The sequence below is a fragment of the Microcaecilia unicolor genome, chromosome 2, assembly GCF_901765095.1.
Source record: "Microcaecilia unicolor chromosome 2, aMicUni1.1, whole genome shotgun sequence".
Classification (NCBI taxonomy): Eukaryota; Metazoa; Chordata; class Amphibia; order Gymnophiona; family Siphonopidae; genus Microcaecilia; species Microcaecilia unicolor.
The window spans coordinates 404,300,555-404,327,455 of record NC_044032.1 but is presented as its reverse complement, the minus strand read 5'-3'; the positions used below and the strand labels follow the sequence as shown (position 1 = coordinate 404,327,455).

Below are 26,901 nucleotides of genomic sequence, written 5' to 3'. Positions count from 1 at the left end.
CTTACCAGATTTGCAATCAAACCATCCTTTTCTGCTAGCTGTCCTTGTAATATGTCCTGCTCTTTTCTCAATTCTTCTATTTCTTCTCGCAGCCTAATCATCTCCTCAGACTGAATCCCGTTTATCTGTGCCCCTTCAACATGGGAACTGTGAAGCTGATTGTCTTTTCCTGGTGAGAAGTTTTTTTCACATTGACTAAAATTCTCATAACCTACCTATCAGTTAAACTAGATGACAACAATAATTTCCAAAACATTTGGAACACCAAAATAATAATTCATTAATATGAATTCTAAACCTTACAAATCAATCTAACTAGCTTATAGTTTCCCAAACCTGTCCTGGTTATCCCACAGTTGGTCATGTTTACCTGATATCTAAAATGAATATACATGAGATATCTGCATACACTGAAGACCCAAGTGCATGCATATTTATCTCATACATATTCCTTGTGGATGTCTATAATATACTATACTACTAATCATTTCTACAGCGCTATCAGACATATACAGCACTGTACACATTACACATAGGTACTTTCTCTATCCCTAGAGGGCTCACAATCTAAGTTTTTGTGCCTGGGGCAATGGAGGGTTAAGTGACTTGCCCAATGTCACAAGAAGCTGCAGTGGGAACTGAACTCAGGTTGCCAGGATCAAAGTCTGCTGCAGTAGCCATTAGGCTACTTCTCTACTCCTGAAAATCCAACTGTTATAGGGCACCAGGACAGGATTAAGACACCCTGAGTTAGCTGAAACAGTCTAACGCCATGTCATGTATTAGCAGCTCATTAATGACTATACTTATATGAAGGCCATACCTTGTTTTATTTTCAGAAGATTATACTGGTCTTTGTGTTGCTGAATCTGTGACAATTGCTGTGTCACTGTCACTTGAAACTGTTCATTCTGACTGTTCAAAGCCATAACCTGTTGTTTCAATTCCTCAATCTGCAGATCCTGTTAAGTATTTTAAAAAACAAATTGTTTATAGTTGAATGCAACGATAGCATGCGAAGGCATGATGCACAAAGGACAGAGCAACTTATACAACCACACAGCAAGAAATCATTCACTTCAGGCTCAGCTAAAACTGCCACCTCTCAAAAGCTGACCATATCACAGCTCCTTTTCCTGAACTTGTTTTCATGCATAATCACCACAAAGATCAGATTTCAAACCCACTGGAAATATTAAACAAAAAGCTAACCATATTATTATTTTTTTTGTTTATTCCATTATCCTGTTATCTCTTGGAATCTGCTTTTCCTAGGTCCTAGGCAGTACCTCTCCTCATCCAAGAGCTGGATGGACACCTCCTCTGAGGTACATACCCAGCACTGACTATGAGGCTACTACAACAGTAGTAGCAACAGCAGTCTCCTTTCCTGCCTTGAGGGGTTTAAGCAAACTGTCCCGTACAGGTCTTTATCTGCAGTCATTTACTATGCTACTATTCCCAAGGTCAGATCTGACTGAAAAGGAAGCCTAGCCCTAACACAGAAATCCTATGGCCTGAGCCGCACACCAACCCCATACACAGCATGGGTTTCTTTTTTTTTTTTTTTTTTAATTATTTATAATTTGAGTTATGCATCTTATCCAAGAAGCATAAAAAGAAACTAATTCAATTTTTAAACAGTCTATACTTGAGACAAATATAAATGTCTCAGTAAAAGAAATAATCATTGTTACATCGACCTCAAAGTTGGAAATACTTAACTAGATCCTAGATAAGGTAACAAATTAAGGTAATTAAATATATTTTTTTCAGAGCGTTACATATTCCGGGTACATTCTCAAACTATCTTTCAGTGCCCATATGAGATTCTAAACTTTAACATTAACATTCTCAGCCTCTTTAACTAACAAAAAATCTTCGAGTTGTTTTGGATCCATAAACTGGTAACTATTCTGAAGGTAAATAAAACGACAGATACAAGAAAATTTTAAAGTAAACGTTGCCCCCAGATTTAAAGTTCTTTGACGTAATGCCAAAAATGCCTTACGTCTATATTGAGTATCTCTAGCGAGATCCGGAAATATCCTAACTTTGGAACCAAAAAACATCGAATCTAAATGTTTAAAAAACTTCAATACCATCTCCCTGTCTATCTCAAGAGCAAATGTCACTAGTGCAGTTGTCCTCTGTGTAACCACTTCCAGGGAGGATTCAAGAAAAGATGTCAGGTTCATTCCTCCATCCACAACAACTTGGTTGCCTCCAGATTTAGATGGTATTAATGTCTGAAGATAAATTACCCTTGTTATGGGTGGTAAAGACTCCCCAGGCATCCCCAAGACTTCCCGTAGATATTTTTTAACCATATCAATAGCCGAGATAACTGGAGATCTGGGGAAATTGACAAGCCTCAAATTAAGTCTTCTCTGCTGGTTTTCAAGATATTCCATCTTCTTTTTAATAAAGTTACTATCCTTAATTGCGGCTTTGTTCAAGTTCTCCAGTTTCTGAATTTTTTCTTCAAGCATTTTTGTTTCAGACATCTGACACGCGTTGATTTGATCCTGAGTCAACAGAGCTTCTGACAATGTTTTTATTTCGCCAGCATTTTTTAGCAAAACTGATTGAAGCGAAGAATGCATTGAAAAAGTTAGGTCCCATAGTGACTCAATGGTAACTACGGCAGGTTTCACCATATTGATATTAAACTCAGGAGGGGGGGCTTTAGAAATCTGTTGTAAAGCATCTCTCATTACTATGGAAAAAGATTTTACAGTTTGTCCTACCAAGACTTCTTCGACCCCTGCGAAATCGGCTGGGCTCCTTTCTTCGAGGGTCCTCTCCTTTGAGGGCGTCGGGCCCTGCGAATCACAAGCCGCTCGCATACTTCCTGGTTGTGGTGGTGCCGCACGGGCGTCAGGGCTCAGGGAAGCCCCGTCTTCACTGATGGCCGAATAGTTGGAAGCTAGGCCGATAGTGGGAGATGATGTCACTCGGGGACCCAGCGAAACTCCAAAGCTTTCCAGCGTCGTCTGCCTCGAGAGGTGGGTACCGGTGGGGGTTACAGGAGCCTCCCTCACTTTTCCCCGCCGCTTCCCCATATCAAAAATAGGGGGATTCAGACTCCTCGCTTGGTTCCGTGTAGGCAAGTCTCGGAGCGCGTCTGGGGTAGCGTCTCAACTCGGCGCCATCTTGGATCCGGCCTCTTCCGGGTTTCTTTTTTTTTAACTGATGGATGTTCCCCTCAGGAAACCAACAGTTTTTGACAGTCAAAGAACAAGTGGGGTTGAATGAGACAGGTCTGCAAACTGCAGGTACTGTTAACTGCCAGCACCACTCCAGAAATGATGGTAAGTAGGTAACAGGTGATACCTTCCTTACTGGATTAACCTAACACATTAATGGATAGCTTTTCAGTGTTACACTCTCTTTACAAGGGTCATGCAAAAAAAAAAATATTAGTTCATGCACACATATGACCAAAAAAGTACCATGGTGAAAACAAGACACAAATGTGCTCATTCAGTCCAATAAAGTGATATAGCCAGCAGCTTGCTTGCTGACCTTAGTTCATTCAAAATACTCTTAAGCAACAGGCCACCGGTTTCCAAATTCTGTCTTCTTGATCAACTACTCTGTTTTTCAGAATACCCACACCCCCCCCCCCCCCGAACACCTATGTGCTAAGTCTGCATACAGTATAGACTCGGAATATGCAAAATTACCTTGTACATGTTCTTTGTGAATATAGCAAAGTTGCTTATCTATAAAGCGAAGATACTTACCTGTAGCAGGTATTCTCCAAGGACAGCAGGCTGATTGTTCTCAGATGTGGGTCGACGTCCGAGTCGGCCCAGGAATCGGCATTTTGCTAGCAAAATAAATCAAAGTTTTGCTAGAGTCTTCTAGCGCGCGAATCGAATGCACCGCACATGCGCGGATGACTTCCCGCCCGTCGCGTGAGCGTGCTTCCTCAGCTTAATCAAAAAGCATAGAAGCAACAAACAACAAGAACAACTCCAAAAGGGAGGAGGGCGGGTTTGTGAGAACAATCAGCCTGCTGTCCTCGGAGAATACCTGCTACAGGTAAGTATCTTCGCTGTCTCTGAGGACAAGCAGGCTGCTTGTTCTCACATGTGGGGTATCCCTAGAAACCAGGCTCACTCAAAACAATTAACATTGGTCAATTGGGCCTCGCAACGGTGAGGACATAACATAGATTGACCTGAAACCATAAACAACTAACTGAGAGTGAAGCCTGGAACAGAACAAAAATGGGTCTAGGGGGGGTGGAGTTGGATTCTAAACCCCGAACAGATTCTGCAGCAGTGACTGCCCAAACCGACTGTTGCGTCAGGTATCCTGCTGAAGACAGTAGTGAGATGTGAGTGTGTGGACTGATGACCACGTTGCAGCCTTGCAAATCTCCTCAATGGAGGCTGACTTTAAGTGAGCCACTGACGCAGCCATGGCTCCAACATTATGAGCCGTGACATGACCCTCTAAAGACAGCCCAGCTTAGGCATAAGTGAAGGAAATGCAATCTGCTAGCCAACTGGATATTGTGCGTTTTCCGATGGAGACTCCCCTCCTGTTGGGATCGAAAGAAACAAACAACTGGGCGAAAAATCCACAATTCCAGGAATAACATGTATAGACTGTTTGTATGTTTGGGAAGCTTGCCAGGTGCCCTGGATTGGCCGCTGTCGTGGACAGGATGCTGGGCTCGATGGACCCTTGGTCTTTTCCCAGTGTGGCATTTCTTATGTACTTATGACTGTCTGAAGGGCTTCGTCCGCTCCACATAAAAGGCCAATGCTCTCTTGAAGTCCAAAGTATGCAAACTGCTTTCGCCAGGGCAGGTATGAGGATGGGGAAAAAATGTTGGTAAGACAATTGACAGGTTCAGATGGAACTCCGACACCACCTTTGGCAGGAACTTAGGGTGAGTGCGGAAGACTACTCTGTTGTGATGAAACTTAATTAAAGGTGCATACACTACTAAGGCCTGAAGCTCACTGACCCTACCAGCTGAAGTAACAGCCACCAAGAAAACAACTTTCCAGGTCAAGTACTTGAGATGGCAGGAATTCAGTGGCTCAAAAGGAGCTTTCATCAGCTGGGTGAGAACAACGTTGAGATCCCATGACACTGGTGGAGGTTTGACTGGGGGATTTGACAAAAGCAAACCTCTCATGAAGCGAACAACTAAAGGCTGTCCAGAGATAGGCTTACCTTCTATATGGCGATAAGGACTAATCGCACTAAGGTGAACTCTTACGGAGATGGTCTTGAGAACAGACTCTGACAAGTGTAGAAGGTATTCAAGCAGGGTCTGTGTAGGACAAGAAAGAGGATCTAGGGCTTTGCTGTCACACCAGATGGCAAACCTCCTCCATTTGAAAGAGTAACACCTCTTCGTGGAATCTTTCCTGGAAGCAAGCAAGACACGGGAGACACCCTCTAAAGACCCAAGGAGGTGAATTCTAAGCTCTCAACATCCAGAAGCGACCCCTCGTTCTGGGTGATGAGGGTTGGAAAACACTCCAATCTCCATGGTTTCTTGGAGGACAACTCCAGAAGGGCGCAATCATAATCATGGTTCCGCAGTCCTGCTTGAGTTTCAGCAAAGTCTTCTCTATTAGAGGTATGGTAGAATACGCATACTGTTCCCCAATGGAGGAGAAAGGCATCTGATGCTAGTCTGTCGTGGGCCTGAAGCCTGAAACAGAACTGAGGGACCTTGTGATTGATCTGAGTGGCAAAAAGATCCACCGAGGGGGTGCCCCACACTCGGAAGATCTTGCGGATTACTCCCATTTTCTGTGACCACTCGTAAGGTTACATTATCCTGCTCAGCCTGTCAGTCAGAGTGTTGTTTACGCCTGCCAGATAAGTGGCTTGCAGAAATATGCCGTGATGGCACGCCCAAAGCCACATCTGGACGTCTTCCTGACACGAAGGGCAAGATCCGGTGCCCCCTGCTTGTTGATGTAATACAAGGCAACCTGATTGTCTGAATCAATATGATTTGGTTGGACAGCCGGTCTCTGAAAGCCTTTAGAGCGTTCCAGATCGCTCGCAATTCCAGGAGATTGATCTGAAGACCTTTTTCCTGAAAGGACCAAGCTCCTTGAGTGTGAAGACCATCTATGAAGCCCATCTACATGAGCTCCCCACCCCAGGAGGGATGCATCCATCGTCAACACTTTTTGTGGCTGAGGAATTTGGAATGGACACCCCAAGGTCAGATTGGATCGAATCAACCATCACTGCAGAGAATTCCAGAAGCCGGTGGACAGTTGGATCACATCCTCTAGACTCCCCACAGCTTGATATCACTGGGAAGCTAGGGTCCATTGAGCTGATCTCATGTGTACACGTGCCATGGGAGTCACAAACTGTAGAGGCTATATGCCCCAGAAGTCTCAACATCTGCCGAGCCGTGATCTGTTGAGACGCTCGAACTAGAGACACCAGGGACAGAAGGTTATCTGCCCTTGTCTCGGGAAGATAAGCTCGAACCGTCTTTGTGTTCAACAGGGCTACAATGAATTCCAACTTTTGAACTGGAATGAGATGGGACTTGGGGTAATTGATTACGAACCCCAATAGTTCTAGCACCTGAATAGTCATTCGCATGGACTACTGAGCGCTGCCTTCGAGGTGCTATTCACCAGCCAATCGTCGAGATAAGGGAACACATGCACTCCCAGTCTGTGTAGCGACACTGCAACTACCGCCAGGCACTTTGTGAATACTCTGGGCGCAGACGCCAAACAAAAAGGCAGCACACAGTACTGAAAGTGCTGAGTTCCCAGCCGAAATTGAGGATTCTTCCTGTGAACTGAAAGGATCGAGATATGTGCGTAAGCATCCTTTAAGTCCAGAGAGCATAGCCAATCATTCTCTTGAATCATGGGAAGAAGGGTGCCCAGGAGAAACAATCCTGAACTTTTCTTGAACCAGAAATTTGTTCAGGCCCCTTAGATCTAGGGACGCATTCCCCCCTGTCTTTTTCTGCACAAGGAAGTACCTAGAATAGAATCCTAGCCCTTCTTCCTCTGGAGGTACGGGTTCGACCACATTGGCCTTTAGAAGAGCGGAGAGTTCCTCTGAAAGTACCTTCTTGTGCTGGGAGCTGTAAGACTGAGCTCCCGGAGGGCAATTTGGAGGTTTGGATTCCAGATTGAGTGTATCCTAACCGGACTATTTGCAGAACCCACCAGTCGGAGGATATGAGAGGCCACCTTAGGTGAAAAAACATCAACCTTCCCCCAACCGGCAAGTCGTCCAGTACGGACACTTTTATTGAGGCTATGCTGAACTGGAGCCAATCAAAAGCCCATCCCTTGCTTTTGCTGGGGAGTAGAATGGGCCTTAGTACCACGCTGTTGACGAGAACGAGCGTGCTGGGGTTGAGCCTGCGCATTACTATACCTTGAGCAATGATCCTGGATGCCACGTCAAAAGTGTCAAAAGTACCCCTGTCCAGGAACTTGCGACACGCCTTCTGCTGCCTGACCACCTGGCGAAAAGGCTCAGCCAGCTCCATAGGGAGTGCATCAACCAAGCTGGACAATGGACGTATCAAGTCCCGCAAGTGTACGCTCATGAAGAGCTGGTATGACTGGATCTTGGCAGCGAGCATAGCGGCCTGATACGTCTTCCTCCCAAAAGAATCAAGAGTCCTAGCTTCACTGCCTGGGGGCGCTGAAGCATAGTCTAGTACTCCTGGCTCTCTTGAGGGTGGAGTCCACCACTATGGAATTGTGGGATAACTGAGATCTCATCAACCCAGGTTCACCATGGATCCAATACTGGGATTGCGCTTTTTTCGGGACCACGGGGCCAGATAGAGGGGCTGACCAGTTTTGCATAAGGACTTCCTTCAGTACCTTAGAGTCCATTCCTTCATACGAGGACACAGACTACAAGCAGCTGGGCTATGGTCGGGCCCAAGGCACTGGATACACCAGATGTGGTGTGATAAAGTCACATCCAGGATAGTTGGGTTAAGGCAGTTTCAGTCTGAAATACAAGTCCCAGAAGGCATTGCAGGCAAGGAGCCAGAGGGGAAGATGAAGAACCCGAACTGGACTCCTAGCTGCAATCAGGGAAGACATGGGTGTAAGCTGGCAGGTTGTGTACAGTGGCTGCCACCAGGCGGAAAGAGAGTTAGGAAACCCTGTGTGCAGGAGCTCATCATTGGTCTCATTAGTCTAATGCTTAACTCAGCTGGTTTGGGGTGTGAGGAAGCTAATGGAAGGAGAATGATTGGTGGTGGTAGCTGAAGCCAGGGATTGATTAGGCAGGTGGGAAGGAGTCCCAGGAGTTGAGCAGTTCAGGAGAGAGAAGCAGAAGGAGAGAAGTATTTGCAGGCTGAAAATCCTTGGGCAGGGAGGTCCCTAAAGTACTGAAACAGGCTGAAATTCCTTGGGTGAGAGGAAGTCCCAAAAGTATTGAATTCACTGTGAAGCTGATGCAGGGGAAAACCCTTGGGTAGAAGGAGTCCCTAAAATATTGACTCTCCTGAAGGTAAAGAGGATAGAAGGTAGAAAATGCTGCTTGTGTGACTGAAACTGTGATGATGAACTGAAAGAACTGTTTGTCTTGGGAATTGAATTACTGTTTATTGTGCACTGGATAAAGAGCCCAGACTGAAGCCTGTAAGCCTGTATTGAATCCTGGTATGTGCTTTGCTGCTGTTGGAACTGTGTACTAGAAACCTGCATGGAATAAAAGTCCTTAAGATTGAAGTTACTGGTGGACATCTATTTCTTCATTGTACCGGGAGCCTGTGGCTGGAGGAGATTGTTCTATCCTTGGCTGCACAAGAGAGGTTACCTGGTTACAGTGGGTACCGGTACCTGAGATTGCACCGCGTGCAACGCTTGAAGCCGCTGAGTGTCTTCGATGACATGGAAGGGAAAACGGCTTCGGTGAAATCAAACGACACGATTGTGCCTTGAAAAGAAAAAAGGGGCACAAGACTCTTTCTCCTGGGCCAAAAGCGAAGAGCAGTGTAGAAACGCTGTCTCTCCGCCACGGACAAGAAAAAAACTGAGGAAGCACACTGACACGATGGGCGGGAAGAAATCCATGCATGCGCAGTGCATGCAATTCGCGCGCTAGAAGACTCTAGCAAAAGTTTGATTTATTTTGCTGGCAAAATACCGATTCGTGTGAGAACAAGCATCCTGCTTGTTCCCGGAGAACAGGTGACTTCCATAACCAGAAAGACAAATCAGACACACAAGTGGTTGAAATCATCTCAGGGCACCTGGCAAAGTAGTTCTCTCACTATTCTTTAAGGTACTTCACAAGATGGGTTTGGGTGCCAAATTCTTGAAATGGATCAAAGCAATGTACAGCTCCCCCTCTGTGTTAAGAGTCAAAGGGGTATGTTCTAGAAATTTCTCAATGGGAAGAGAGGTGTGGTATCCGTGTTAGTCCACTTTTAAAGGTAATCAATAGAAATAAAACAAAATAAAACATGGAAAAGAAAATAAGATGATACCTTTTTTATTGGACATAACTTAATACATTTCTTGATTAGCTTTCAAAGGTTGCCCTTCTTCATCAGAGCGGAAATAAGCAAATGTTGGTAGATGACAGCATATATGAGTGAAACATCAAAGCATTTCAGTGACAGTCTATATGCATGGAGACAGGAGGGCAATGACACTATATCTGAGTGAAACATCAAAGCATTTCAGTGACAGTGTAACAGGATGGGGGTGGATAGGTGAGAGTCAGGGAGACAGGAAGGTGACAGAGTAATACAAAGCAATACAATTTTATGCTTTATAATGGGCTAGAAAACCCAGATCTTTGTTAAATCCTGTCTGGTGGGTGTCAAAATATTTGATCATTCTGACTTCAAAGGTCTTACGTTCCTGTATTGTTTTAAAGTTCCCTTTTAGGATTCTTAACATGAAATCACTGGTACAGTGTTCTGGTTTTGTAAAGTGCTGCCCCACAGGCGTGACATCTTTATTGGTACTAGCATTTTTCATATGGAGTCTGTGTAAATTAAATCTCTTCTTTAGCATCTGACTTGTTTCTCCAATGTAGCAACCTTCGTTGCATTTTTTACACTGAATGATATATATCACATTGGAAGATGAGCACGTGAAAGATTCCTTAATGTTGAATATTTTTAATTTGTGAATGACCGTGGGGTTCCAGTGAAATATTTTGGCATAGTTTGCAGCTGGATATATTGCAAGGATGTGTGCCATTCTTTTCTTTTTGAGTCTGTGTTGCAAGCTTACTTCTAATTAGCTTGTGTTTTAAGTTGGGTGGCTGTCGGAAAGCCAGCACTGGTGGGGATAGGAATATCTCTTTCAGTAATTCCTCCTCCTGGAGTAGAGGCTGTAGATCTTTTATGTTTTTCTTAATTTTCCAGCACTGGGTTGTATGTCACTATAAGGGGGATTCTGTCTGTGGCTTTTTTTTCTTTGTACTGTAGCAGATTTTCCCTGAGTGTTTTGAGGGAGGAGGCAATATACTTGGAGATTATTTTGGGGTTGTAGCCTTTCTGTTCGAAGGATGCAGTCAGGGTTTCAAGGTGTCTGTCTCTGTCCCCTGGGTCAGAGCAGACACAGTGGTATCTTGTGTCTTGGCTGTAAATAATGGATCTTTTTGTATGTGAAGGATGGAAGCTGGAGTTGTGGAGGTAGCTGCATTTGTCAAAGATCCATTATTTGCAGCCAAGCCACAAGATACCACCATACTTGCTCTGACCCAGGGGACATTGTCCTAATTCTTTCACACTTCTCCAGCATTAGCTCCAAGTGAACTACTTAAGCTACTGCAGAGAAAATTCTATAGTTTGATTTGGACTAAGTGTCCCTCTAAAATTGTCCAGTAGTACTATCAGCCAAAAGCTTTGGTGCTATGGTGACTCCTAATCTTATTAGGTAGCTCAAGGGTGCCTGAGTTTTTCAACAATGGGCTGCATGATTAGAAGAAACAAACCAAACCAAAAAAAATACCATTGTGTTTAAAACGCACCAATCGGTTCACTGTGAGGTTTTCTGAACGAAAAGTAATATTGGAATATTTGTTCCTGTTTACTGAAGACATTTCTGTTTACTGTGAACTTCGGTGCCACATTAACCATGTGTATACTTTGAGACTTCTGAGGCAAGTTTTTAAGCCAAAAAACAGCCTGTGTCTAGTCGTTGGATTGTTAGGAAGAAATTTATTAAAGGACATTTGTGCATTAGACTTTCTTGTTGCCTCCATTGTTTCCGGCATGATTAGAAATCCATGTCTGTATGGCCTTCACGAATGTGTTAGCCCACTGAAGCATGATTTATACTGAAAAAAAAAATCTCTCAATCTCTTCTGAAATTGTGACTCCATATCCATCAAATGGCACTAAAATCATGTGTGCTAGCTAATTAGGTAAAGGTTTTTTTTTTTTTTTTCCTAATAATCTGAAGTCAGGCAAGCTGCATGTTGGATGCCATCTAGGGAGTGGGTTAGTTAGTTAAAATCTGGGACAGTCTGAAGGTACTGCATACAACAATCTGACTTTTCTTGTACTGTTCTTTGACATATCATTTTCAACAAATACACGAGGATAAAGTTTATTAAAGGATTAATTATATAACAGTTAATGTTTTAGGATGGAATATGACTAATAGGGAAATGCACTGAATATCTTGCCATGTGGCAACATTTTACATGTGCCTGTGTGTTGTACATAATATCGCATGCACATTTTTACCTGCTCTCGAATCACATTCTTGTAATGAGTTACAATGTTGTCATGGTGCTCTAAAGTCTTCTTCACCTCTTCCTCTTTTTTGTCTTCTTCAGTAGACTTATAAATAGCTTTTATTATTACAACTGCAAAAAGGAAGTAATACTGGTCTAACATATCATCATCATAATTTCTGAAGTTAAAACAATTCATTATATTCAAACTCTATAAAGGAAACTTTAGTGTTAACATTTCCACTAGGGCTTAGCTCTTTTAGCTTTTGCCACAGTGAGTCACTTTAGTGAGAAGCTGAGGCTCATAAGGTTCAAAATTCAATGTTTTCATCTGTTGACTCCAAAATTGGAAACTTAGTTTTACTTATTATAAAAGTTTTAAAACAGTGTTTCACAAACTTTTACCAGCCACGAAAATCATTCAACACCAACCCTATCTTTCCTCCTTTGCCTGTATTTCTGGCCTATTTGCAGCATCAGCTGATGATGCGACTGCAATCCCTAGTTCCTAATAAGACCATGCAGGCCAATTAATAGTGTCCCCTTGGCTAGCATAGGCTGATGAGGCTGCTGTCTGGAACTTATTTTAACGACTGTGGTCATGACTCACAATTTGAGAACCACTGTCTTAAAATCTCCTAATAAAAATTAATCATGCTAAAGGAGAAATTAGATCTTACCTGATAATTTTCTTTCCAATAGTTCTTCCCACTATTCCAGAACCTGTGGGATAGTTGTGTCTATCAACCAGCAGGTGAAGATATAAATACTGAGTGGAAATGGTGGACATGAATAACTTGTTTACTCTTTCCCAAACTACTAGGACTATGGGGCACGAAACGAAGTTGCTAAAACAAACCAGAGAAAATATTTCTTCACTCAACGTGTAACTAAACTCTGGAATTCATTAACAGAGAATGTAGTAAAAACAGTTAGCTTAGTAGGTTTTTAAAAAGGCTTAGATAATTTTCTAAAAGAAGTCCATAAGCCATTATTAAGATGGACTGTTTATTTCTAGGATAAACAGCATAAAATCTGTTTTACCATTCTGGGATCTTGCCAGGTGCTATTTACCTGGATTGGCCACTTTTGGAAACAGAATACTGGGCTTGATGAACCTTCGGTCTGTATTTATTTATTTGTTACATTTGTATCCCACATTTTCCCACCTATTTGCAGGCTCAATGTGGCTTACATAGTACCGGAGATGCGTTTGCAGACTCCAGTGTAAACAAATACAGAGTGATGTTGAGATAAGATAAAGTTCATGTGGTACAGCCACAGAAGGGAATCGTGCAGCGGAAGAACTGTGTTATATCCATTCCGTATTTTAGTTTTGTTGTGTTGCGGAGATCAGGCATTTATGTTGGGTTGGTAGGGTATGCCTTTTTAAACAGATATTATCTAATGTTTGTTACACACTACATATTTTACAAAGAACCAGTGTTATGTAACTGAAAACTGCGCCGAGACATCTCTCTCTTGGCATCCAGTAGACAAGCAGTAAGGAGAAACTCAGAATAAACACAACCACCTTAAAAACTTGCTAACCCAACAATAGCCAGACCTGCAAACATATGTGGACCTCTCATCTCTGGACAACTTGTAGAGAACAAGAGATATACAAGAAGCAAATTACTTCACACAGACTAAACATTTCAGAAACCTCAGGTGAGCCTCTAGAATAATGGGAAGGACTAATGGAAAAAAAAAAAAAAACCTAAGACCCAATTTTTCTTTCCATTACCTAGCTTCCCACTATTCCGGAACCTGTGGGATATTCAAAAAGCATTCCCCAGAGTGGGTGGGATCCTGGCGCCACCAACCACCTTGAGGACTGAAGCCCCAAAACTGGATTTCAAGCACGCCGCAATGTCCACCTTGTAGTTCTTGGCAAAGGTATGCAGTTGACCACGTTGCCGCCTTGCAAGTATCTGCCGGAGACAGTGTTTGCCCAGGATGTCACTGTACGCCTTGTAGAATGAGCCCGCAAGGCCCAAGGAGCCTGCTTTCCTGCAAGCAAATAACCTGATACAATAGTCTCCTTCAGTCATCTAGCAATTATGGGCTTGGAAGCCATGAGGCCCAAATTCTGTTTTACTAAAAAGCACAAAAGAAAGAATACTGAGCCTCTTTTCATCTCTGCAAAAGGACAGAAACTCCACAGATTGGTTGAGATTACATGACGATACCACTTTTGGAAGAAAGGAAGAAAGCGTGAGCAGAGACCCTGCCTCCAAAAAGCAAAGAAAGGGATCCCAAACAAGAGAGAGCCTGAAGCTCCAAAACCCTATGTGCCGACACACCAGCCACACAGAACACTATCTTTAGCATAAGATCTTTCAAGGAGGCCTTGCGGAGTTGCTCAAAAGGAGGCATCTCAAAAGCCCAAGTTCGACTCTGGACACAATGTACAAAAAGTAGGCCACAAGAACCCCACTCCCTACAAGAATCCAATGATATCCAGGTAATCCTCAAGAGATGTCTTCTGTAGTCGGCCCCTGGAACAGGCCAAAGCCACAATCTGAACTTTTAGAGACCTAAAGCCAATCCTTTCTGAAGGCCTGTCTGGAGAAACACTTGGATGTGGGTGATTTGAGCAGAGAAATGAGAAAGTCTGCGCTCAGAACACCAGCCCTCGAACGTTCTCCACACCCTCACATACACCATGGCTGTAGAGGGTTTCTGAGCCTGAAGCAAGATGGCAATGACTGAATCAGAATAACCTTTTCATCTCCACCAAGCTCTTTCAATGACCAAGCCATAAGACCAGAGGGGCACGGATCCTCCATGACCACTGGACCTTGCTTCAGTAGGCCGTGTACCTGAAGAAGATAGAAAAAATCCCCATCCAGCAATCAAATCAGCTCCATGTACCATGGCCAATCTGGAGCTATTAGAATTATTCTATCCCGATGCAACATGATCCTTTCAACATGCAGCCTGATAAGGACCAAGGAGGGAAGGGCTGCAGTAGGACACTGATCGAGCCTGGTTCTTCCTAATCTCAGTCCTGAGTCCGGTGAGACCCATTCTACTATAATCAGGCCCTAGATGCATCGGGAAGGCCTTAGAAGGACCTCTAAGCCCCCTCATGACTGACTAAGATAGAACTCCTGATGCCAAAAAAGCAGAAGGCTCTGTCAGTGCTTCAGAAATAAAAATACTGAGCTCCTCTTTATGAAACAACCTCAGTACTTTCAAATCATCTCTCTCCTCTAATGGCTCTCCTTCAACGATGGCTCCCTGAATAGCCTGAGGCCGCATCAGATAATGAGGGAGAAGCAGAGATAGCCTCATCTGCCCACTCCTGGAGGTCTAAATGAGATCTCTTAGGAGATAGAGGGGCAAAGGAGTGAGAAACTGAGCACCCTGCAGAAACTCTGTCTCTGCTTAAGTAAATAGGCCTGGTGTAAGAGCAATATAAACTCCAGATTCAAAGATCCCAATGCAGTTGCTCTGTTGGGCCCCGAGACTATGAAATGGCAACTTGCTCCATGTGTGATCAGCCAGACACTGCTCCTCACTGCCAGTCGCTCCCCACAAAATGACGCCTGCTCCTGCATTCTCCTGTATCAAACTGTGCACTGGCCCTGCTGGAAACCCCAAAGACCCCGGCATGTTCAGATGCTGCGCCAAATCAAAAAATGTGCTGCTGCTTCTTCCACCACCGCGTCACACGGATTCCTGGCTTGCATTCAAAAGTGCGCCGGCACTAGCCGGTCGGACCCACAGCAGCAACACTGCTCAACTCCCTCTGCGAGAGTTGATATTTACCACGACTGTCACCAGCGCAGTACAACATGTCCACTTCAAGTGGGTGAGTCAGGATCCCTCCCCTGCACCAAGCAGAACTTGCAGCCCTCCAAGCGGCTACTGGCTGCTCCCCCCAAGCTCACAGTGTCCGCAAGTCTTACCACAGATGAAAAAGGCTCAGGACTGATACTGTGTCCCACATTCCCTCTTTCCGCCTCCTCTTTTTTTTTTTTTTTTTAAAGGTTGTGCTGGAAAAGGAAAGTTCCACAGGAAACAGGGGAGAGGTGAAGATAGGGAAGAAGTAAATTCGTGGGGCACCAGAGACAGTGATCTGAAGATCTCCAGATAGGACTCTGCAGACTCAAGCCACCTGCAAAGCTCAACTGGGGACCCAGGAGCAAAGCACTGAGAACCAGAGGCTGTAAAGTGTGTCCATCCACCTACTGGAGATAGAAAATACTGAGGAGCTGGACTGAATGCCAGAGAGATATGTCTCAGCTCAGTTTTCTATCTCCACCTGCTGGTTGATGGACACAACTATCCGACGGGTTCTGGAACAGTGGGAAGCTATGTAATATAAACACATTTAAAAGGCGATGGACTGAATAAACCCTCATACGCTGTCCTACATTGCACACTGCAGAGAAAGACCATGTCAAACGTAATCAAACTTGCAGAGTTGTATGCATTGCGGTAGCCTGGGTATACTTTACTTTCTAACCAGGGTTATTCAGTCCTCACACTGTCATAATCAAATAATTCATATTAAAAAAAACACGCACACATTACTGCACTGATATACAATCTTAAAAATTAAAGTAATAATCAACATGGTTTTATGACAAAAGACTGTCTTCTATTCTACACTTATGGAAAATAGTTTGACTGAATAAAGCCTCATTATCTTACATGACTGATTTCACAAGATTCAGTTGGCTGTTTTATATAAACCTTCTTACATAGGAGCAAGCACTCATTCTAAAAAAAAAAAAAAAAAGAGGACGAGTGAAAAGCTGTTACTGGCTTTTGAGTATTTGTGAAAATATTTTGTGAGGAAATTTTTCCTGATAGTTAAGGATTTTTTTTGTGTATTTTCAGCATATATATGTAATATATAAGCCTTATCCGTGCTATGCAAAAAGTTGATCACAACTGCAGATGGAGAGACGCACCTAAATGAAGGAGAGACACCAAAGGGGTGGGGGAAGGTAAGAGGGGGACCAGTATGTGTGTTGTGGATAGGTTTGTTTGTTTTTTTTGCTATAGTCCATAATTTACTATTTGGCATATTGCAGGTCCTATTTACTAAAATGCATTAAACGTGCATTATTATAGCGCTCCAACTCATTCATGAAAAGGTACAAAGTCCTTAGTGAATAACACATTAAAAATGCAACAGCAAGGTTAAATTAGGTCTAACGCTCATTTTCTTTCCTTCAGTCCCTCCAGACCTGTCCAAACACTTGTGTATATACTCTTCAGCCAGCAGGTGAACAGAGAACTACTCAATTATGACATCACTCTGTAAAGCATTCTATGCAGCCTAGCAACAGCCAGTATTTTCTTAACAAAGCAGTAAACCTAACTCTCCATAAACACAAGAAGAAACCCAATGACAGACATATTGTAAACATTTTAAATATTAACAGAACTGCAAATGGAGAGAAGTGAAAAAGTTCAACATACCTTCAAATGAACATCTGTGTAGCTATTTACAAGTGAAACAGTGGGTGGGTTCTGGACTGATCAGGAGGGACTCAAGGAAAGATGACTTGTCTGTCTTGTTAATTAAATTATTAAATTAGGTCCTGACCAGATTCTTGGGATGTACCAAAGTAGTATTCGTCAAGGGTGCTAGTGCTGCCCACTGACATCACACACACTACAAAAGCAGCATCTTTCTTTGCCTGCATATCTGGCCTTTAATGTTTGACAAAGGATTGAAACGACAACAATGTGGCCAACTTACACATCTCTTGAAGCAGAATTTATCTGCGTTCTGCCCTAAATGATGCTTGACCTCAAACTGAATGAGTCTTGAGATTCAAAAAAAACTGCTCTGCCTAACAAAATGTGCACCAAAGTAATCTCCTCCTTAATCCAGCATGCAACAGTAAGAATGCAACAGTAGCCTTCGAGACCGCTTCCTAGGTCTACCAAACAGCACAAAAAAATCTGACTTCCTAAACTTACTGGTCCTTGACAAATAATGGAGCATCCAACTTATGACAACCACGATGATCCCCATCACCTTACTATCTAAAGATAGGTAAGGAAACTAACTAAAGAGAAATGGAATAACTACTTTAGGAAGAAAAGAACATACTGGCCTAAGAACTACTTTTTACTCAGGGAAAAAAAAAAAACTAAAAATGGTTTCCAACAGGATAGAGCCTGCAACCAAAACTCTTGACACTAAACGGTCACAACAAAAATATCTTCAAGGTTAAGATCCTTCAAGGTAGAATCATGTATTGGTTCAAAAAGAGCACACACCGAGAGAGACAATATAAAATTAAGACAGATTTCTAGCCCACCCAGTTTACTAAAGCTTAGCTCAAGTTATCTACAGCAGGGCCCATTTTATTCTTATGGGCCCTAGTGCAGATAACTCGAGCTAAGCTTTAGTAAACAACCTCCTAGGTGATCTAAGTAATTTCACACCTTTGAAAAATACAAGACAATAAAATATAATTTCTTATAGTCTGCAATTACCAAAAGTCAGCTCTATGCAGAGCACAGTAAGAAGAACCAACTGTTACCAGGATGCAAAGATAATAAAAGCTCTCTAAATGATGACTTTCTGTAATATATATTGAAACTTTCAATACTGTCATCCCATAAATTGTTTTTGAGAAGCCATGATAGTTTAATACCTTAATGTCTGTTGGTAAACCATTCCACTGTTTAACTGCTTGATATTGAAACATTAAATTTAATATATTTTTATATTTCACATCTCTAGGACTGGAAAAATAGAGGGATAAACAATTTATCTGATATAAATTATTAATAGTTTATGTTTTTATTACTTATAGCCTGCCTTTATCCACGGAAACATTAATAGGTGACCCATATATAACAGAGCTTGGCCACATAATATCTTATTAACAGAGAACAAAATTTAAAAATAGACCTGTGTTTCAATAAGGAGCTAATGCAATTTTTGTAACAGAGGGGTAATCTTATAGACTTACATGAACATCAGTTAAAATATGAGCTGTTGCATTCTCTCCATACTAGCAGCATATAAAACACTGTTCAAGCTATTGTTTTAATTCAGACTATTGCAATCAGTTTAAAATAATTAAAATTAAAATAAATTTATGAACAGATGCAATGGTCTCAAACTCAAAGACCTTCATTAGCCTATAGTTCCCTGGTTAAAAGGAGTCAAACTTTTCACAACATCCAGGTGTGCTCTTAAGGACTGACCTACTGCCACTAACTGAACCCAAAGAGAAGACACCACCAAACGCTTAATGAAACCATCCTGTAGAAACTCCAAAACATCCGAAACAGAAGTTCTTAAATGGGGTTATTCGATGATCCATAGACCAACTCTCAAAAATCCTCCAGACCCTCTTCTACACCAAGGATGTAAAGGATTTCCTGGAATACCATAAACTTGCTATCACTCTAGAGGAACCTAGCCCTCTCAATAGTCAAGCTGCAAGACAAAATGGAGATGCATCCTGCATCGGAATTAGCTCCTGCACCAACTGTGGCCTGTTGCTAACAAGAGGAAGAGGACATACTACCAGCAGTTTCACAAGATCTCCATACTATGGACTCCCAATAGCCATTCTGGAGCTAAATGCACTACCAGACCCTGATGACTCTCTGTTCTCCAATGTCCACATGATTGAAAGCCCTGTGCTGTTCCAAATAGTGATCTTAAAATAGTGCTGGAACAGCACAGGTCTTTACTGTCCCTATGATCAGAGATAACAGCTTGCAAATTTATGCACACTATTATCTCTGATCATAGGGTAAAGTGCGGGAGGATTGCGCCTGTGCATGCGCTTGGGCACAATCCTCCCACACTTGTTGACAGGTCTGGGTTGTCAAAACACAGGGGCTGGAGGTCCATGGAACCAGCAGACCCCAAAAACATAGCCTGGTGGCCAAGTGCCCCCACCAAACCCCCACCCTGAGCGACACGGGGGCTACAGGTCCGGCAGACCTCCAGTCCCCCTGACCCCCCCCCCCCCCATACAAGTCCTGGCGAGTGGGGGCTGGAAATCCGGTGGGTCTCCAGCCCCCCAACCCCCCCCCCAGCACCCCCCCCCCCCCAAAAGTCCTGGTGGCCCAGTGGGCCGCAAATCAAGTCCCCCCCTCCCGACCTGATGTTCTAGCGGCCCTCTTCCCCGCCCCCCTACTTTTGCTGAAGAAGGAAGGTAGACTCTTGGACTGGAGGGCCACCGGACCTCCAGCCTCCGGGTTGCTGGCTCAGGGTGGGAGGGTCAGGGTTCCTGGTCCTGCAGGGTGGGAGGCTGCATTGGAGGGAATGGGGAGCCTGCCAGCATGCAAATGCATGCTGGACAGGACTCACCATTCCTCCCCCAATGGTCTGCAAATCCTAAACAGAATGCCGATGTTTGGCACGCTGTTCACCACTGATCATTGAGGAGGAATACATTTAGCATGCATTTGCATGCTACTTGTGCTAAGAGCCTGTTTTGCATGCATTTGCGTGCTAGTTGTGTTCAGAGACCGTGAGTGCATTGTTTCATGCGGTCAAGGCTCTGATCACGGGGTAGTAGCAAACGCAGGCGCTAGTATGGCCACAGAGGAAACACCTGACATGGGCCATAATTGGACTAGAGCACCTATGCCAGGAATGGGCAACTTTATATAAAGATGGAACCTGAAATTCACAGAGCTCCACAGACCTTCTGTGATAAGTAAAGATTTTACAAAAAATGATGGAAACAAACTGCTAGAATGGCAGCAAGAACTACAGCTTAAACAACGCTGCCCACACCTGGCTCAATTTACAACTGTTCACTGAAGCTCTTGCGTGTCTAGGCAGGTACATATGGCTCAAACCTGTGTGAAATATTCCTCTTTTCCCTGATCAACTTTCCCTAAATCCCAAGGAGCCTCACTAGACAGAATACATACTATGTTGTTACCATTCTTTTTTTTTCTTTAAATGTCTGCCAGTGGAGTGGAACTCTCATCAAAAAGGCACTCAAAGGCATCCTCCCAGAACTGGGGAGAGAGGTACTGAAGCAAAACAACTCACCCCTCCAGAAGGAATGGGTGTGGGGAGGGATCTGGGAACACCCTAAGACATAGATAAAAACCACTGAGAACCTCAAAACTAGGTGCCTTATTTATTTCCAACTTCTCCTCACAAACAAGAAAAATCATTTTTACTCAGCCTACCTGACTGACCAGCCAGCACAGAATAGCCCAACTACCAAGTCCTGGAAACTGAGAACATACTTGCTGTTGCTAGGCTGCACAGAATGCTATATGGAGTTATGACATAATTCAATAGTTCTGTTTCCACCTGCTGACAGGAGAGCATATACCCAAGCATTTGGATAAGTCTGGAGAGATAAAAAGGAATTTATAACATATGTGCTGCATTTAACACAAAATGTACATATCGAGGGTTGCTGTTTAAGTTCTACGTTAATATTTTAATGTGCTCCAGACTATATTTAAATGAACTGCTTTGCATGATTTTGCTGAGAGTTGTTTCATTTAAACTTTTGCCTAATTAATGTCAAAATCTCCATGTTTTGTTAATGCAGCATTAATGCATTTCAGTAGCATCCCTTTGTAAATAGACCCCTGTCTTAACTGCAAAGCTGCATCAGCAAATAGATGATATTTTCAAAACAAGGGGAAAAAAATCTGAATATAGACAACCGATAAGTACCGTATTTTTCGGACTATAAGACGCACTTTTTTCCCCCAAAATTTGGGAGGAAAATGGGGGGTGCGTCTTATAGTCCGAAGGTAGCGTTTTTTGACCTCCGTTCCATACTTACAGGATTCCGTGTTCCCTGGTGGTCTAGTGACGTCGGGGCAGGAAAGAGCCCCCTCTTTCCTGCCCATCGCGCTGCTCTCCGTGCTTCTCAATGCTTTCCGACGGTCTCGGCGAGATTCAAAATGGCCGCCGAGATTCTCGGCGGCCATTTTGAATCTTGCCGAGACCGTCGGAAAGCATTGAGAAGCACGGAGAGCAGCGCGATGGGCAGGAAAGAGGGGGCTCTTTCCTGCCCCGACGTCACTAGACCACCAGGGAACACGGAATCCTGTAAGTACGGGACGGAGGTCCAAAACCCGGACAAGACGCACCGGAGCACCTAGGTTTTAGAGGAGGGAAAGAGGAAAATTTTTTTTTTCCTATTTCCCTCCTCTAAAACCTAGGTGCGTCTTATGGTCCGGTGCGTCTTATAGTCCGAAAAATACGGTACATAAGTGTTGCCATACTGTGAAAGACCAAAGGTCCATCAAACCCAGCATACTGTTTCCAACAGTGGCCAATCCAGGTTACAAGAACCTGTCAAGATCCCAAAACATCAATAACAGCTGTAAGATGTCAAAATGCTATACCCAAACCTTCTTCTGCCAGCACCTATGGATATCCTATTACTGTATTTCATCCTACACAGGATGCACCACCCAAGTTCTGATTACAGTTTGCTGGAAGTGTGGTATGTGCATCTCAACAACAAAGGATACAAAAAAATGGAGGTGGGTTCCCTACAAAGATAATGTTCAAAAAAGCAAAACGTAGGGAACGACCAATAGACATCCACTGCACAAAAGAGGGCCAGAGGTCAAGTATCAAAATTTATTGAAATTATACAAAGAGGTAAATGAGGTTGCACTCAAAACGGAGCCATGCTTTGGCAAAACGATGCCTGCTTCAGGAGTCTGATAAACACTTTTTTTTTAAATCAAACCTGTATAGCCTCTGTAACTGTGAAGTTACTGCTTCAGCTCAACATATGTATCCGGTAACTGGCTCTGAAGTGAAAAGATAGCTTGACCTGGAATCTTCACACTTGTGTTCCTGGGAGACACAAGGTAACATGAATAGACAGTCTATGGGAGAGGGGCAGAAGGAGACAGAGTACAAGAACCTGGGCGAGCAGGCAGCCCAGGAAAGGACTGCAAAAACTGAAGAAAAAGGTCAGTAGTAGAAATACTTCAAGGAACAGTTAAGAACTGAAGGCGATGGTGAGACTGAAAAGTATCCAGGAATTTCTTCCCACTGTTCCTTGTACAATACTTCTAGCTCAGAAATTGACTTCTTGTATGGGTTGCATGTTTGAGATCTTCTCACAGATTTTTCAATATTTAAGTATGGGTAACTGAAGACCATTCAAAGTTCATGGATCATTTGATATACAGCCAAACTAAGGGGTTTAACAAAATAAAAAGGGGGTAAGCAGGATGAGAGACAGACAGGAGTTGATGTAACGAACCACTGAAGGAAAAAAAAAAAGAGGGAGAGCTACAATAGTTTTGTGCAAGAATATAAGGTTGGGGGAGGGAAGCACCAGAAACGTCAAGGGACAAGACACAATGCTGCAGCCAATGATGGTGGAATGGGCTGAGAAGAATGGACCTGTGAGAAGACCTGATAAAAGAAGTGGGCTTTGAGTAAGGACTTGGATTTGTTAAAGGAGTACTCAGGTCTGATATATAATGGGAGGTTATTCCAAAGAGTTCAACCTACCACACTAGTGGATTCAAGACAGACCTGGTGGTGAGATGAAATAGTGAAAAGATGACACTGTGATGGTTGAAGTGTCCTTTTCTGTATTCCATAGTTAATGTGGAGATATGTTTTGAATGGTTGTCTTGCTGAAACATTCAGAAGAGCAGATGTATAAATGCTCCACAAAAGTGAGAACAGAGGAATTGGAAAGAGACCTATTAATAAACCATTAAACAATTTTGACACTGTTGCATACAGAAGGCTGTTGAGCAAGCTAGCTACTTTAAAAATCGGAAAATTGCAACTGGGTGATTAAATAGGATTTAAAAGGTAATGGTCAAAGGGTCCACTCTGGTGAAGGCAGGGCCGCCGAGAGGGGGGGACAGGGGGACAAAATTCCCGGGGCCCGGGCCTCCAAGGGGGGCCCGGCGCCGAAGTCCCACCCGCCACCGGGCCCCTTCCACCCGAATCCCTGCCAGCAGAAGTGCTATCTTCTGTTCTGACTCCGGCGTGCGCGGCCCACACAGACGCGCTCCTCTCAGCTGATCTTCACTGTACTGTGCAGGGCTTCGGTGCGTCTGACATCCTGCACATGCAGGACGTCAGACACACCGAAGCCCTGCACAGTACAGCGAAGATCAGCTGAAAGGAGCGCGTCTGTGTGGGCCGCGCACGCCGGCGTCTCAGAAGACAGCACTTTTGCTGGCGGGGGTTCGAGTGGAAGGGGCCCAGTGGCGGAGGTGGGTAGGACTGTGGCGCCAGGCCCCCCCGGGGGGCGGTAACAACCTGGGGGGTGGCAGTGGGGGCGGGGCCCGGGGGCGGCCTTGCCCTGGGCCCGGCCCAGTCTCTCGGCAGCCCTGGGTGAAGGGAAAGAGACCTGCAGAATGCCACATCAATGAGAGGCCCAGTCTTCAAAATTGTTATAAGTGACACTGTAGAAAGACTAGAAGGCAAAGGATACTCATAGATGGGTCAGGGGAGACACTTGGAAGAGGGAGGGGGTTAGCTAAGAGAAACAGAAAGTAGAAACATTGTTAATGGATATGAAAACTCACTTTAATCAATAAAGTGACAATTCATGCAATTTGTTTTGTTTAATTTAGGTTGCATTAGCCCAAGCGCTAAATACCATTTTGGAAAGGATGAACTAGGGTTAACAGGATATAACTGATAACCCTAATGTAACCAAATCTGTAGAACACAGAATTTGGGAAAGCTAAAGTTATACCTGGATATATAAAGAAGCGTCACTAGGTTAAAGACAGAAACATAACTTTTGCACTGATAGTTAGTGAACCCACGTCAATGGGTGGCGGTAAGGGACCCCCTGAAATGGCTGTGCGACAAGTGCTTTACTTGCTGCTAGGCCATTTCTTGTAGGAAAGCGAGACTTCCCTTTTACCCGCTGCGGTAAAAAGAGGTCTCAGCGCATGTGTAAAACATGCATCGATGCCAGTGCCGACCCCCTTTTGCCACAGCTTGATAAAAGGGACCCTTAAGGAGTAAAAAGAGAGGCAAGGTAGAATGGGTTGCCAGTGCATAAGGCCTTATGGGTTAAAGTCAAGATTTTGAACTGAATCCTGTATTGGGCCAGTAGCTAGTGGTGCTGAAGAAGAAGGGAAGTGATGTGACTGAATTTATGGTCAAGGCAGAGAAGCCACATAGCTGTGTTATGGATCATTTGGAAGCATTTGAGTAAGGTGCAGGTAACTCCTGCATACACATCACAATAGTCAAGATTCAATAAGACAAGAGCATATAGCATTGAAACTTTAGCAGCTTTGTCCACATAAAAGAGCCCAGAAACCATGTTTTACTGACTCAGCAACCTGTAAATCAAAGGAAAGCTTATAGTCAATAATCACTCGGAGGTATCTGAAAGAATCAACCAACATGATAGGGTAGCCATATAACAGAGGATCTACAGAGGGTCGCAGAGGTCTGCTGGTAGTCCATGAAGCAATAGTTTTTGAATGATTAAGGACCAGATGGTGGTCACAAAACCAATCAGACACAGATTGGAGACTGAGATTATGCTGAGTTAGATCTAAATGGTTAGGATTCAGAGGAGTCAGTAATAGAAAGCGAATGCTACATACCTGTAGAAGGTATTCTCCGAGGACAGCAGGCTGATTGTTCTCACTGATGGGTGACGTCCACGGCAGCCCCTCCAATCGGAAACTTCTCTAGCAAAGTCCTTTGCTAGTCCTCGCGCGCATGCGCGGCCGTCTTCCCGCCCGAAACCGGCTCGAGCCGGCCAGTCCAGTATGTAGCAAGACAATACACTTCAAGGGAAGACACAACTCCAACGGGGAGGCGGGCGGGTTTGTGAGAACAATCAGCCTGCTGTCCTCGGAGAATACCTTCTACAGGTATGTAGCATTCGCTTTCTCCAAGGACAAGCAGGCTGCTTGTTCTCACTGATGGGGTATCCCTAGCCCCCAGGCTCACTCAAAACAACAACCATGGTCAATTGGGCCTCGCAACGGCGAGGACATAACTGAGATTGACCTAAAAAATTTACCAACTAACTGAGAGTGCAGCCTGGAACAGAACAAACAGGGCCTCGGGGGGTGGAGTTGGATCCTAAAGCCCAAACAGGTTCTGAAGAACTGACTGCCCGAACCGACTGTCGCGTCGGGTATCCTGCTGCAGGCAGTAATGAGATGTGAATGTGTGGACAGATGACCACGTCGCAGCTTTGCAAATTTCTTCAATGGAGGCTGACTTCAAGTGGGCTACCGACGCAGCCATGGCTCTAACATTATGAGCCGTGACATGACCCTCAAGAGCCAGCCCCGCCTGGGCGTAAGTGAAGGAAATGCAATCTGCTAGCCAATTGGATATGGTGCGTTTCCCTACAGCCACTCCCCTCCTATTGGGATCAAAAGAAACAAACAATTGGGCGGACTGTCTGTGGGGCTGTGTCCGCTCCAGGTAGAAGGCCAATGCTCTCTTGCAGTCCAATGTGTGCAGCTGACGTTCAGCAGGGCAGGAATGAGGACGGGGAAAGAATGTTGGCAAGACAATTGACTGGTTCAGATGGAACTCCGACACGACCTTTGGCAAGAACTTAGGGTGAGTGCGGAGGACTACTCTGTTATGATGAAATTTGGTGTAAGGGGCCTGGGCTACCAGGGCCTGAAGCTCACTGACTCTACGAGCTGAAGTAACTGCCACCAAGAAAATGACCTTCCAGGTCAAGTACTTCAGATGGCAGGAATTCAGTGGCTCAAAAGGAGCTTTCATCAGCTGGGTGAGAACGACATTGAGATCCCATGACACTGTAGGAGGCTTGACAGGGGGCTTTGACAAAAGCAAACCTCTCATGAAGCGAACAACTAAAGGCTGTCCCGAGATCGGCTTACCTTCCACATGGTAATGGTATGCACTGATTGCGCTAAGGTGAACTCTTACAGAGTTGGTCTTGAGACCAGACTCAGACAAGTGCAGAAGGTATTCAAGCAGGGTCTGTGTAGGACAAGAGCGAGGAGCTAGGGCCTTGCTGTCACACCAGACGGCAAACCTCCTCCACAGAAAGAAGTAACTCCTCTTAGTGGAATCTTTCCTGGAAGCAAGCAAGACGCGGGAGACACCCTCTGACAGACCCAAAGAGGCAAAGTCTACGCTCTCAACATCCAGGCCGTGAGAGCCAGGGACCGGAGGCTGGGATGTAGAAGAGCCCCTTCGTCCTGCGTGATGAGGGTCGGAAAACACTCCAATCTCCACGGTTCTTCGGAGGATAACTCCAGAAGAAGAGG

General features: G+C 44.2%; 1 protein-coding gene across 4 annotated transcripts in view; it reads right to left on the bottom strand.

The window, feature by feature from the left end:
* USO1 (USO1 vesicle transport factor) overlaps nucleotides 1-26,901 on the bottom strand; it is a 193,036-nt gene that overhangs the window by 15,698 nt on the left and 150,437 nt on the right. For all 4 annotated transcript variants that reach the window (XM_030190659.1, XM_030190661.1, XM_030190660.1 and 1 more), the window contains 3 exons: nucleotides 11,705-11,826; nucleotides 824-962; nucleotides 6-169 (listed from right to left, as the gene is read on the bottom strand). In XM_030190659.1, the coding sequence (XP_030046519.1) occupies nucleotides 6-169; nucleotides 824-962; nucleotides 11,705-11,826 (425 nt within the window). The remainder of the gene's footprint in view (nucleotides 1-5; nucleotides 170-823; nucleotides 963-11,704; nucleotides 11,827-26,901) is intronic.